Consider the following 13,554-nt stretch of genomic DNA (forward strand, 5'->3'; position numbering starts at 1 on the left):
AGCGGCCAATTAGCTTGTGGCCTGGCAAGCTTATTGTTGTGAGAGGGGAGGAGAGGGAAGCAGGGCTGCGGAGGCCTGTTTGCACCATGCCCGGCTGCAAACGCGCACGTGCGGCAGTTCCGCACATGCATGCATGAACGGAAGTGCCGCACATGCATGTTTGCGGCCACGCATGGCGCAAACACACATGCGCGGCCGCAAGATCACCCTCCCCACCACCGCCAGTCCGCAGCCTTAAAAAGGTTGCGGACCGCTGGTTTAAATAATGAGGACCAAGCACTAATTCTGTTCTGACTGAGCAGTGATATCAGGGCTCTCTCAGCCTCACCCACCTCACAGGGTGTCTGTTGTGGGGAGAGGAAAGGGAAGGCGAATGTAAGCCACTTTGAGACTCCTGGTAGAGAAAAGTAGCATATGAAAACCAATTCTTTTTCTTCGTCTCATCCTCAGACTGTGAGGAAGTGCTTTGTTGTTGAAAAGGAAGTACTTAGATGAGTTTGGGCCCCAGAAAAATGGGGATCTGAGGCCATGTATTTAAGTTATATACTGATCTTAGTCCTCTGATATTGTTGTTGACATCAAAAGGGCGGGGAAGGGCAGGAAATGGAATGGTTATGGGGTCAGCATGGTTGCTTAGTTTCTTTAACTTATAAGATGGAATATAAATTAGGAGCAGAAAATATGACAGCGGTTTGTTTGTCTTGGTAGTCCTTGGTATCCTCATACATTTTGTCAGAAGAAGATATAAAAGTTGTTGCGCTTCTCTCAGATTTCCCAGTTTCAGTTACACAGGGAAAATTCCAAGTTGTGTGTTTAGCATCCTAAATCCAGCAGACATTAAAGGGATTTTGATCATTAAATAGCCTAATAATATAAAGAGAATTGATTCAGAATTGTTGCCTTACTTTAGGATATGTGATGAGCTTTCATTACAAATGATTGTATTTTATGATGTACACATTGACTGCTTGTGCCAGAAGAGTTGCAGCTTACATTTATACACCTTGCCCGTGACCAACATCAAGGAACTGTACAAACTAAACAATGATTTTGGGATTTGTATTAGTGGTCTGAGATGGATTCTCAAGCAGAAGCAACTAGTAGAGCTTTTGCCACTTGTCAGTTACATGATGAGAAGCATAAGAATTGGTTCTTATACCCTGCTTTTCACTACCAGAAGGAGTCTTCAAGCAATTTACCATCACCTTTCCTTCCTCTCCCCACTACACACACCATGTGGGGTAAGTGGGTCTGAGAGAGCTCTGACAGGACTGCTCTGTGAGAACAACACTATTAGAACTGTTACAAGACCAAGGTCACCCAGCTGGCTGCATGTGGAAGAGCGGGGTATCAAAGCCAGCTCAGCAGACTCGAGGCCACCACTCTTGACCACTCCACCAAGCTGCTAACACACCCAGCACCATTGCAGCTATTCCCATTTCCGCATTCGGCATGGGAAAAGGTTGCAATTGATACTTTGGGGCCTTTTGATACTGCTGTTACCTTAATAGATTGTTTTAGTAAGTGGCTGGAAATAGCATTTGTGACACAAGCTACATCCATTTCTGTGATCAAGTTTTTGGCTGTAGTTTTCAGCAGGGAGGGGGAACTAAAGATAATCTGATAATGGTGCTCAATTTAGTTCTTTGGAGTTTGAAACTATTTTTGCAGTATGAAATGTTATCCTTAGGAGGTCATCAAAGTATTACCTGCAAGCAAATGGAGAAATTGAACGATTTGATAGGAGTTTTAAAGATACCTTGCAGGCAACTAAACTAGAAGGGAAGGCATGGACTGCTTTTAGCAATGATTTTCCACAAAGCTATAGGGCAACACAACATGATACAAAGCAAAGAGCATCAGCAAAATTGTTACATGGTAGAGAGATGCATACAAAATTAAACGCTACTAGATTTTCAAAGGCACGGTATGATGTACTGTTAGAACCTAATATGAGTCCAGAAGCAAGAGAAATATGAGGCTTACACAAATAAATATAGAGGTGCTAAGGGTGTTAAATTTGAAAGCAGTTCATTTCTTAGAGTAAGAAGACAGAATGCAGAAGGGAGAATGTAAATTTGCCTCACTTTTAAGGTTGTAGAGAAGAAAAGGACCATATACCTATGGAGTGGATGCTTCCCATTTCTTTATTTGGCTGAGATCTGAATAAAGAGATTTTGGGATTTTATTGGGAGGTAGGAATGTGCAATTCAATTTGGATTGACTGAAAAGTACCTGAATCAGGTACTGAACAGACATAACATCTTGATTTTTAAAAGGTAAGCTACCTGAATAACTTGAACCAAATATAGCTCTGAAGGCAGATCTATACTGCAAACTTGGTCCATTGGGGGAAGTGCAGCACTTTCATTAGACTGGAGGGAGGTGAGTAGCAGGGTACCTCAGGGCTCGGTGCTCGGTCCAGGACTCTTTAACATATTTATTAACTAGGGGCAAAGCCCATTGTATCCAAGAATACAACGGCCGCTAGAGCTTGGCAGTGGGAAGAGGAAGGGGAGGAGTTGTCCAGTCTGTAAGGGCATGGAGTTGAATGTTGAGGCCTACTGCACAGGGTTGTTGTGCAGATGAAACAGGAGACAAAAAAAACAGGTTCATCTGCAGAATAACGCTGTGCAGTGGCCTCAAACCTGCAGAGAGTTGCAAAGAAGAAAGACACATGGCTTGGCTATGTCTAACCCCTGGCCAGAGCAGTATTTTAAGTGAGAAGGGGCTTTTCTGTGGCCTCCCTATCAGCCAACTGTTTGGCAGAAGGGGATATTCCCCCCTCAAAAGGAGTGCCCTCAGGCTCCCCTGCATTGCTCTTGGAAAGGCCTCCCTCCCCTCAGTCAGGGGCTGTCAGAGGCTCCATCGCAGCAGGCCTGAAGGGAGGGGGAGGGAGGGGGAGCACTCTCCAGCCTCCTGCCAGCTCTGTCAGGGTTTGAGGCAATTTACAGTTGGACCTGACAGTTAGGACAGCCTTGGGGCAGAAAGGGCTGGTGCAGCTTGTCCAAGCCTCTGTTCTCACCCCCCTTGGCAGCCCTACTGACCTCCTCTCCCTTTGGTGGTCAGGAGCAGACTGGCAGTCATTTTTCCAGACTGCCCCTGGCTGGATGGAATTTTGGTCTGTCCTGGTGAGGTGTTTGTCAGTCCAGGGCCATAGAACCAATTGTTGTGCTTCCTCATCACGGACTGAGCCCACCCCAACACCCCTTACTGTATTATTAAGAGGGAAAAGATTATCTAGATGAGGGGGTGGAGGGACTGCTCATTAAGTTTGCAGATGACACAAAATTTGGAAGACTGGCAAATACTCCAGAAGATGGAGACAGAGTTCAATGAGATCTGAACACAATGGAAAAATGGGCAAATGGAAACAAGTGCAATTTAATAAAGATAAGTATAAAGTTCTGCATCTGGGTCAGAAAAATGAAAAGCATGCCCACTGGATGGGGGATACACTTCTAGGTAACACTATGTGTGAACGAGACCTTGAGGTACTTGTGGATTGTTAGCTAAACATGAGCAGGCAGTGTGATACAGCGGTAAAAAAGGGGAATGCCATTTTGGGCTGTATCAACAGTGGCATCACATCCAAATCACAAGATGTCATAGTCCCATTGTATACGGCACTGGTCAGACCACACCTGGAGTACTGTGTGCAGTTCTGGAGGCCTCACTTCAAGGACGTAGATAAAATTGAAAGGGTACAGAGGAGAGAGACGAGGATGATCTGGGGCCAAGGGACCAAGCCCTATGAAGATAGGTTGAGGGACTTGGGAATGTTCAGCCTGGAGAAAAGGAGGTTGAGAGGGGACATGATAGCTCTCTTTAAGTATTCGAAAGGTTGTCACTTGGAGGAGGGCAGGATGTTTCTGTTGGCTGCAGAGTAATGGGTTTAAACTACAAGTATACAGTCAGAGTAGTTCAGCAGTGGAATAGGTGATGAGCTCCCCCTCACTGGGGGGAGTCTTCAAACAAACGTTGGATACACACTTTTCTTGTATGTTTTAGGGCTTATCCTGCATTGAGCAGGGGATTAGACTAGATGGCCTGTATGGCCCGTTCCAACTCTATGATTCTATGATTCAATGATTCTATGACAATCAAGTAGCTGCTGAACCCAGTTTTCCAGATGAACCAAATTTACATTCCAGCTGCATTTCCCTCTTGTCATTCTTTCACATACATGCTGAGTAATGCACTTTCACTGTACTTTATTGATTGTTCGGAAGTAGACACTTGAATTTGTTTGCAAGTAGATTTTGCCATTAAATACAGTGAACCCCACTTGCAGGGTGTGTTGAAAGTGATTATTCATCATGTGTGAAAGTACTGTGAATTAAACTTCAGTTTGTTCAAACCCCTCATATAGTCAGTCACTGATTCTAGGTGTTGGTTAAATAAGTCTGCAGCCTTCTGAACATCCAATGGAAAAAGTAGAAGTGTTATCATCTGCATATTGCTAGCATGGCACCTTGAATTTCCTGGCAAGCTTCCCCATGAGGTTCCTGCGGAATTAAATAGGATAGGAGAGAATGGAGCCTAGTGGGCTCCCAGCAAACCAACGATCATGGGGAAAAGCAGCAGTCTCCCAGGACCATCATCTGGACTGTGTCTAAAGGAAGGGACAGAAACACAGAACCACTGAATTCCATATTAAAGAGCCAGCTCAAATAGAAGACCATGACTGATAGTATTGAAAGCTACTGAGGGGGACATAGTATAAGGTGTGCAGGTGTGGGCTCCCTGCATGACTCTAGAAGGGAGGTCCCCTCAAGGCGTTCTGAGGGTAAGCTGCATGATAGCCACACTTTAGGCTGGCATGTTGACCATGCCCTTCTTACCCAGCCACAGGAACAAACAGTGGCTTCTGGCCCCAGGACTGATTTGGTTAACCTGCAATTAGGTTGCCAACTATGAGGGCCATTCCACACCAGGATCTATGTGACAAATTGGTTGAGGGGCGAAAAAACACCATTTTAAATTGTGGAATTCGTCGTTATGCATACCTGGCTTTGTAGTGGAATCCAGTTGCGTTTCTATCGTTTCCCACAGGTTTCCGGTCTCGGCAAATATCGCTAGCCAGGAAGCGATATTGCCGAGCTCGTCCCACCCCTGGCCGTCAAGCAGCCAATGGGCGGCCGTTATCATGATCCCAAAAAGCCCCTTTCCCTTTAAGGAAGTTTAAAAAAAACACACACACAATTGATGCAACGAATCTGCGTTGATTCGTTGCAAGGAGAGACCCATCTAGGTACTAGGTGGTGTTTGAGCTGCCATTTCATCGTTGCCACGCTCCCCCCCGAGTGAAAAAAAATTAACCCCCCCCCCCCCGGCACGGGCACGATTTTCGGCCGAAAATATAATGAAAAATAAAGGGAAAATAAACCAGCAAACGGGGCTGTGTGTTGTTTCGTGCTTGGTGACTTAAAACAGCTCTGCAGCCAGGGAAGCCTCGCTCGCTCAGAGAAAAAAAATGGCGATCGCTTCGCCAGAAGATCAGAGGAGAGAGCCAGGGGGAGGGACTTTGCAGAAATCGCAACAATGGTAATGCACAGAACTTTCCCGCTAGTGTTGCAGATTGGTTGCAAGAGTGTAGCGCTTTCCGGAGGGTGAATCCACTTTTTGGGATTTCCCTGAAAGCGCTACAACGAAGCGCTTTTTGCAGATCGATTTCAGGAGTGTTGCAGATTGTCAACGACATTGTGCATAACAGCAAAACAGTAGCAATTTCAATTTGTAACCATTGTGCTATTTTGGACGAGTGCGGAATGGCCCTGTGTTTTCTGTGCCCCTGCATGCAGTGGTAATGGGGTAAAGATAAGCAACAGAGCTTTTTGGTGCTGGCACCTCAACCATTGGGATGTCTTCTTCTTCAGGCTTGTCTGATACTTACTTTACGTTCCAGGCCGCAACATTTTTATTTACTCAGACTTTTAACTAAGACAGTCCCTCTTTTAAAACCTTTTTAAAAAACTGCTCTTAAGCACTGTTTTTTTTAATATCATTTTGACTGTTTTGTTTTATGTACCTTTTTGTGTTGGCTTGTTTTTGCTGCTGGATTGCCATTTTTTTATTAATGGGTTATTTTATTTGTTTGATTAGAATACTTTTTGTATTGTCTGCTGGGTTTTGCTACAGAGTTGTGCGCCATCTCAAGCAGCTCTGAAGAGATGGCATCTACATTTTCTAAATACATAAATTTATGTGTGTTGCTGGCTCTTCAAATCTTTTCTCTATGAAAAGATGAAGATACAGTGCTACTTTCAGTTTCACAAAGTGTAAAAGGAAGATCTCTTTGGAAGATTTCCACACATAGTTGTCACAAGGGACAATGAATCAGAAGTAGCTGAATTTTGAGGAATTCAAGGCAAGTTCCCTGTTTCACTCCTGGTGGACCTCTTTTTAATAAATAAAGCCACATAGAAAAACCTATGTTTACACATACGCATCATTGTTCTTTCATCACAGTTGCAAGCGATGCAATTTTAACTCCTCTTCAATTGTGCACTGCTGCTGAGTTGATCATCAGTTATTATTTTTATGAAGTAAGATGGGCTTACTTAGCAAAAAGAGTTCCCTGGGGGACAAAGTAAGAAACCAGAGACAGCAAAGGTTTATTTCTGCTCAAGAAAAGGGAGCAAGAGAGCATTCCCAGAAGAACCAGGTTGAGATATGTGCACAGGAACAGCAGGAGTCAGCAAGCTCCTGATACTAAATTACTTTAGATTCTTCAAAATAAATAGGTAAATTAACAGTCTGATCCTGTCCCCTCTACCTGAAAGTTCCCTTGCTACAGAATACCGCAAAGAAAATCTACCCACTTGATCAGCCTTAGGAGAGGTGAAACTGTGAAATATCAAATAGCCATTTAACCGTTCTTTGTATCTTGATTGCCCATGTCCGGTTGTGGCAGTTTAAGTTTTCCTATACATTAAATGTTGGTATTATTCTGAGCCACCTCCCCTCCTAGGCTACAAGTTTCTGAGAGGCTGGGGAATCAGAATGTGTGCAAAGGACTGGACTTGAAACCTTGCATTTTAAACCAGGTAAATTTGCTGCCATCATTTGTACTACGACTCTACATCTTCCTTGCCATGGCCTAGCTCCCAAAGAATTGGGCATTGAGTGAATGTATGGATTAATTCTCACCCTCCTTCCCTACCTGCTCATCCCCTAGCTCAGTGTGGATCTCTGTTTGAATGGATGGTTTGATTAGAGCTGTACAGTTTAGGCATAGTGGGTCCTCCGTGGTGTCCTAGTGAGGACCCAGGCAGTTGCATTTTTGACCAGTTCCAGTTTCCAAGTCAAGGACAGGGGAAGGCCCATACAGATCAAATTGCAGTAATCCAGCCTAGAGGTGACCATCAGATGGATCACTGTGGCTAGGTTTAGTGGGGTTAGGTAAGGCACTAATAACTTCATCTGGCAAAGATGGGAAAAGGCCTTTGTGATCTGCACCTCCATTGTAAGGGAGGTATTGAAGATCATCCCCAAACTGTTGATGGCCCCCACAGTTGTTAATTGCACCCTATCAAGGCAGAAGAGGCATGATTCCTCATCTAGTCCTTTTTTTTGGTCTTTTCCGAGTTTAGCTTAAAGTGGCTATTCTGGAGCCATTCCATTACCACCTCCAAGTATCTGGCCAATGGGTGTTTGTGGGAGGGGCATTTGGCCATCCCTTCACAAGCAGATAGAGCTGGATATCATAGAAAAATAGAGTCGGAAGGGACCTCCAGGGTCATCTAGTCCAACCCACTACAGAATGCAGGAAATTCACAGCTACCTGCCCACCCACAGTGACACCAATTCCATTCTCAGATGATGTCTCCCTCTCCCCACAAAGCCAGAATCCATGGCCAGTCTGGCCTGGAGGAAATTCTCCCAACCCCAAAGTGGCAATTAGCATTTCCCTGAGCATGCAAGAAAGGGCCACACGAGCCAAGCATGGACACAATCCCTTCTGCCCAGCCACTTACAATCTGCTAAATTCACAGAATCAGCATTTATATGAAGTGGCTATCTAGCCTCTGCTTAAAAACTGCCATGTAAGGAGAACCTACCACCTTCCCGAGGAAGCCTGTTCCACTGAGGAACCACTCTGTCAGCAATTTCTTCTGGATGTTTAGCTGAAATTTCTTTTGAATTAACTTCACCTGATTGATTCTGGTCCTAACCTCTTTGGCAACAGAAAACTACTGTACTCTATCCTTTATGTGATAGCCTTCAAGTACTTGAAGATGACTTTCATATCACTTCTTAATTATCTTCTCTCCAGGCTAAACAAGCTCTCTCAACCTTTCTTCATACGTCTTGGCTTCCAACCCTCTCAACATTTTCATGCTCATTTGTCTACATCCTTCTTCTATTGCGGTGCTCAAAACTGTGCACAGTATTTAAAGTGAGGTCTAACCAGAGCAGAATAAGGTGGTACCACCACCTTGCACAATCTGGACCCTATACTTCTTTTGATACAGCCCCAAATCTCATTTGTCTTTTTAGTCACACTGCTGACTCATGTTCCGTGTACGATCTACTAAGGCCCCTAGATCCTTTTCACACATACTACCAAGACAGGTCTCCCCTACCCTATAATGATGCATTTGATTTTTTCAACCTAAATGCAGAACTTTACATTTATTACTATTGAAATTCATTTTAGCCCAGTTTTCCATCCTATCATCTGCATATTGATGACAGCCCAACCCAAATCCCCAGATCAGCTGGGCTAGAGGGCACATAAAGATGTTAAATAATATTGGGGAGAGGATCGGATGCTGACGTTCTCCACATTGGAGTCAATAATGGCCTGACTGTTCCAACCCAGTTTATATGTTAAAGATATATAATGTAGTTTTGACCTGAGGCTGGTAATAGTGTGGTAGTGCATGTGGAAAAATGGTCATTTGGATAGTCTCCTTGAAACCGGATATTCTGCCACACTGGTATACTGCAAAATGAGAACTAGTCACATCCTCCCTGACTACCATGACATATTTGTTTCTTGTTGCTAAAATGTGCTAATGATTCTCCTGCCATGGAAAATGGTATAATTGCATCAAAAAGGACTGATTTCCTAAAAGCAAGAAAATCAAAGACCTAAAATAATGATTTTTTTTCACACTGATGCAACCTCCTTTTGTTTATGTGGGAGTAAATGATGGTGCTTTAAGAGCTAATAGGATTTTTTTCCCCTATGGCAAGATTTTCAAATTGGGGGTGGATTTGTGGTATATTTTCCTGATAAAAGTAAAATGGCCTGACCTAGCCAACTGGTGATTACATAGAGAATGTGATAATATAATTCTATACAGCCAATCCAGTCTAACTATATGAACATATCACTGAAGGCAAACAAATCCAGTGCAAAATGTAGGCAGTGTTTCCTGGTTCTGGTTCATATGAAAAGAAGCTGTACCTGCACAGAAAGCCCATGCATTGACCAGTTCACACATTACAGGATCACAAATATTGGGTATAGTGCAGAGGCCTACATACTCCCAATATGTGTGACTGGTGGGCTCCTGCAACAAATGAATGAAATATGACCATAATGTGACCATAATCAGTGGTCTATAGATCACTAATGTTATAATCGGTTGTGCAGATGGAATGCATTTTTAATTATCTAAATAAATGTTATTACAGGGAAGGAATCTTAAGTGAATCAGATTTATTCCATTGTGGTAAAACATGTACACATCCTGTTTCCTTAATCTCTATTGAAATGTTAAGCATGGTAGCCTTCAACTGGTTTGATTACATTTTCATGTTAATTCTGGTAACAAGCTCATTCCTTTATTTAAAAGAAAAAAACATTTCATCTGAAAATAGAATCATGATTAGAATATCCACAGAGGGTATTTTAGGGGTGTGATGAATCAAAGAACCACAATTCATATGTACATTTTTATGTTTAAGTAAAGAATGCAGCTTGGTTGCAGTTAGCAAACATATCATGGGGTGTTAGGCCACATACAGTGGACATGTTTTGCCAGTATATTATAGTTGTTAAGGTTTTTGACTAGGATCTGGGCTACCCAGATTTGAATGTCCACTCTGCCATAAGGTTTGCTGGCTGAGTTTGGTCCAGTCATCCTCTTTCTCTCCCTCTCTCTCGATGTAACCCATTTCACAGGACGGTAACAAAGATAAAATGGATGATAGGAGAACCTTGTACACTTCTCTGAGCTGTTGGGAGGCAGGGCAGAACAAAAATGCAGTGGATAGGCACTGTGAAGGCATGTAAACCAAAAGTCTTGGGTGCTCATGTCTGTCATTGACTTCCAGGAAACTGCGAAGAAGCCCAGTCTGTCTTTCTCTCTTGTTAAGTGTTTCAGTCAGCTGAAGCTTGCAAGCCCTGCTGTTGTGTCTTATTCCCATGTGTCAGCTCATGAAATGTACTTTGAAAGCATGAGTTTGGCAACAAAATAAATGCACAGTATTTTTCATTCACTTCCTAGCCTCTGGAGTCTTTCAGGACCAAACTCAGTGTGACACATAGCTGTGTGTGTCAGGTCCCCTGACGGTTAAAAACCAAGGGGCTTTACGCACCGGGATCTTTGTAGCAAATTGGTCACTGAATGAAAAATCGCCATTTAAAATAGTGGAATTCGTCGTTATGCATACCTGCCTTTGTAGTGGAATCCAATTGCGTTTTGTAGCGTTTCCCACAGGCTTCCGGTCTCGGCAGAAATCGCTAGAAAGGAAGCACTATTGCCGAGCTCGTCCCGCCCCTGGCCGTGAAGCAGCCAATGGGCAGCCGTTAGCATGCTCCCAAACAGCCCCTTTCCCTTTAAGAAAGGTTTTTTTTAAAAAAAAAACAGACCCATTGCAACGAATCTGTGTTAATTCGTTGCAATGGAGAGACCCATCCAGCTGCCTGGTGTGTTTGAGCTGTCGTTTGATCGTTGCCACGCTCCCTCCGAGTGAAAAAAAAAATCCTCCCCCCTCTCACGGGCCCGATTTTCGGCTGAATGAATGTGTAAAAAATAAAGTGACTGCTTAGTAGTGTGCTTAGTGACTGAAGTGTGCTTAGTGACTGAAGTGTGCTTAGTGACTGAAGGGGAGGGACTGAAGCCGGGGAAGCCTCTAAACTGAAAGAGGCTCGCTGGTGCGTTTATCCCCGCTCGCTCGGAGAAAAAAAAAATGGCGATCGCTTCGCCGGAAGATCAGAGAAGAGAGCCAGGGGGAGGGACTTTGTAGAAACCGCAACAATGTTAACGCACAGGTCTTTTTCGCTAGTGTTGCAGATTGGTTGCAGGAGTGTATCACTTTCCGGAGGGTGAATCCACTTTTGGGGATTTCCCTGAAAGCGCTACAAGGAAGCGCTTTTTGCAGATTGGTTTCAGGTGTGTGGCAGATTGTCGACGACGTTGTGCAAAACAGCAAATCAGTAGCGTTTTCAATTGGCAACCATTGTGCTATTTTGAAGGTGTGCAAAAAGCCCCCAAGAGTAGCCCAAAGAAGCTGAAGTGGGGAAGCAGCAGGGGAGGGGGATTTCTCACTGGCTCCTTTGTGGCTATTTCCCCAACAGGATTTACCTCTCTCCCACCTGCTTTTTTTTTTTCCACATGAGAAAAGGCACCATGGGAGGAAGGCAACTGGAACATGATTATGTGTTGTTGTTGCTGCTGCTGCTGTTTTTATTGTTGTTAGGTGCGAAGTCATGTCCGACCCATCGCGACCCCATGGACAATGATCCTCCAGGCCTTCCTGTCCCCTACCATTCCCCAGAGTCCATTTAAGCTCATAGGGAAATTATTATTATTATTTATTAAATAATACTGCCTCTCCCTGCACACAGTCTCGGAACAGTTTACAACATGCCACATGCCACATGCACATTGTTTGTAAAATCCCAATTTAAAAAAATATTAAAAATTTGTGGGGCACCATTACTTCTTCTCATCAATTTGTTGACCCCCCTCTTGGTTCATTTCACAGACAGTGTGATCTTTTAATCGGGTTCTGATTGAGTGGAGGGAATGACCTGGAGGTGAAATTGCCAAGTGAGGAAGGATCAAGCAGCCTCTCACTGTTCCTCCAGCACATGGAAAACCCCTTGAAGCTGTTTTCAATTTAAAAGAGGAAAAAAGATGTACTTTAGTAGTATGTACAATACCTTCTGTCACCACGCCAGCATCACATGTGTGGAGAAGTATGTGTGTGCTCAAAAGCGTATACTTAGAATAAAACTTTGTTGGTCTCAAAGGTGCCACTGGACACAGATCTTGTTCTGTCATCACAGCCTTCTCACATTTTCAGTTCACCTTGGAAACTGAGGCTAGAAAGCCTCAGGTATGCATTTCTTTTTCCACTGAGATATTTCTTTTCCTACCTGAGAGCCACAGTGGGAGATTTTACGTGAAGAAGAAGAAGAAGAAGAAGAAGAGTTGGTTCTTATATGCCGCTTTTCCCTACCCGAAGGAGTCTCAAAGCGGCTTACAGTCGCCTTCCCTTTCCTCTCCACACAACAGACACCCTGTGAGGTGGGTGGGGCTGAGAGAGCCCTGATATCACTGCCCTGTCAGAACAGTTTTATCAGTGCCATGGCGAGCCCAAGGTCACCCAGCTGGCTGCATGTGGGGGAGCGCAGAATCGAACCCAGCATGCCAGATTAGAAGTCCACACTACTCTAACTACTACACCAAACTGGCTCTCTGCACATTTATATACGAGAACAAGATTTTCCAAACAAGATGGCCCAATGTAGCTGCAAAGTTAGAGACGATCTCTCACTCCCAGGCACTGCTGTGTACGAAGTAGACACCACTGCCTTTACTTCCACCCTGACTGAAGCCAGCGCAAGCACAGCTGCACTTGATAGCAAGTCCTGTGTGTTTCTAGGACTTTGCTTCTTCCCGTGGGTTCTTTGGATCCTTTAAATCTCAACCCCACCCACCAGACTAATATGATAATATAGTCATGCACATCTAAAACTTTGGCTCATTGAAGGATTTCTGGTTTTGGCCACGGGAGGGGTGATTGGCAAAATATCAAACCCCCCCCCCAACAGCAGTTTTAGTTGGGACCCATATGAGCAACTTAGGCATCATTCTCCTTGAGGTGCTAAATGTATGCTTGAACTGTACCACTTCAGACTGCAGTTAAAATTCACACGATTGAATCATGTGGGTTGATGTTTGAAATGGAGCAGCCAAAACACGCAGCAGTTATTTCACTGAACATTATGTCTGATTGAGACCAATCTTTTTTGCATGGATGCTTCTGTTGTGCAATATACGGAAAATTAAACAGGTTTTGATGTCTCTGGGCTTTTGTTTCTTTCCCACCCATCCCCTCTTTTCTTGACAGTTTTTTATCATGCTGTTAATTATATTCGTGCTGGAGTTCACCGTCGTGATTCTCTTCTTTGTGTACACCGACAAGGTATGTCAAAAGATCCCCCCCCCTTCTTTCTCCTTCAGCAAATTGTATGCCACTTTCCTCATAAATAAATCATGAAGCCTTTGGCTTAGCATGCATATTGTGTTTTCTTAAGGCATCCCCTTACAGGAACAGTGTACTCAGAATACACAAATAGTGTCTACG

At 43.9% G+C, this 13,554-nt stretch overlaps 1 protein-coding gene across 14 annotated transcripts in view; it reads left to right on the forward strand.

The window, feature by feature from the left end:
* Nucleotides 1–13,554, forward strand: part of LOC143829878 (tetraspanin-4) — a 724,382-nt gene that overhangs the window by 641,729 nt on the left and 69,099 nt on the right. For all 14 annotated transcript variants that reach the window (XM_077321421.1, XM_077321433.1, XM_077321425.1 and 11 more), the window contains one exon: nucleotides 13,318–13,392. In XM_077321421.1, the coding sequence (XP_077177536.1) occupies nucleotides 13,318–13,392 (75 nt within the window). The remainder of the gene's footprint in view (nucleotides 1–13,317; nucleotides 13,393–13,554) is intronic.

The sequence above is a fragment of the Paroedura picta genome, chromosome 2, assembly GCF_049243985.1.
Source record: "Paroedura picta isolate Pp20150507F chromosome 2, Ppicta_v3.0, whole genome shotgun sequence".
Lineage (NCBI taxonomy): Eukaryota > Metazoa > Chordata > Lepidosauria > Squamata > Gekkonidae > Paroedura > Paroedura picta.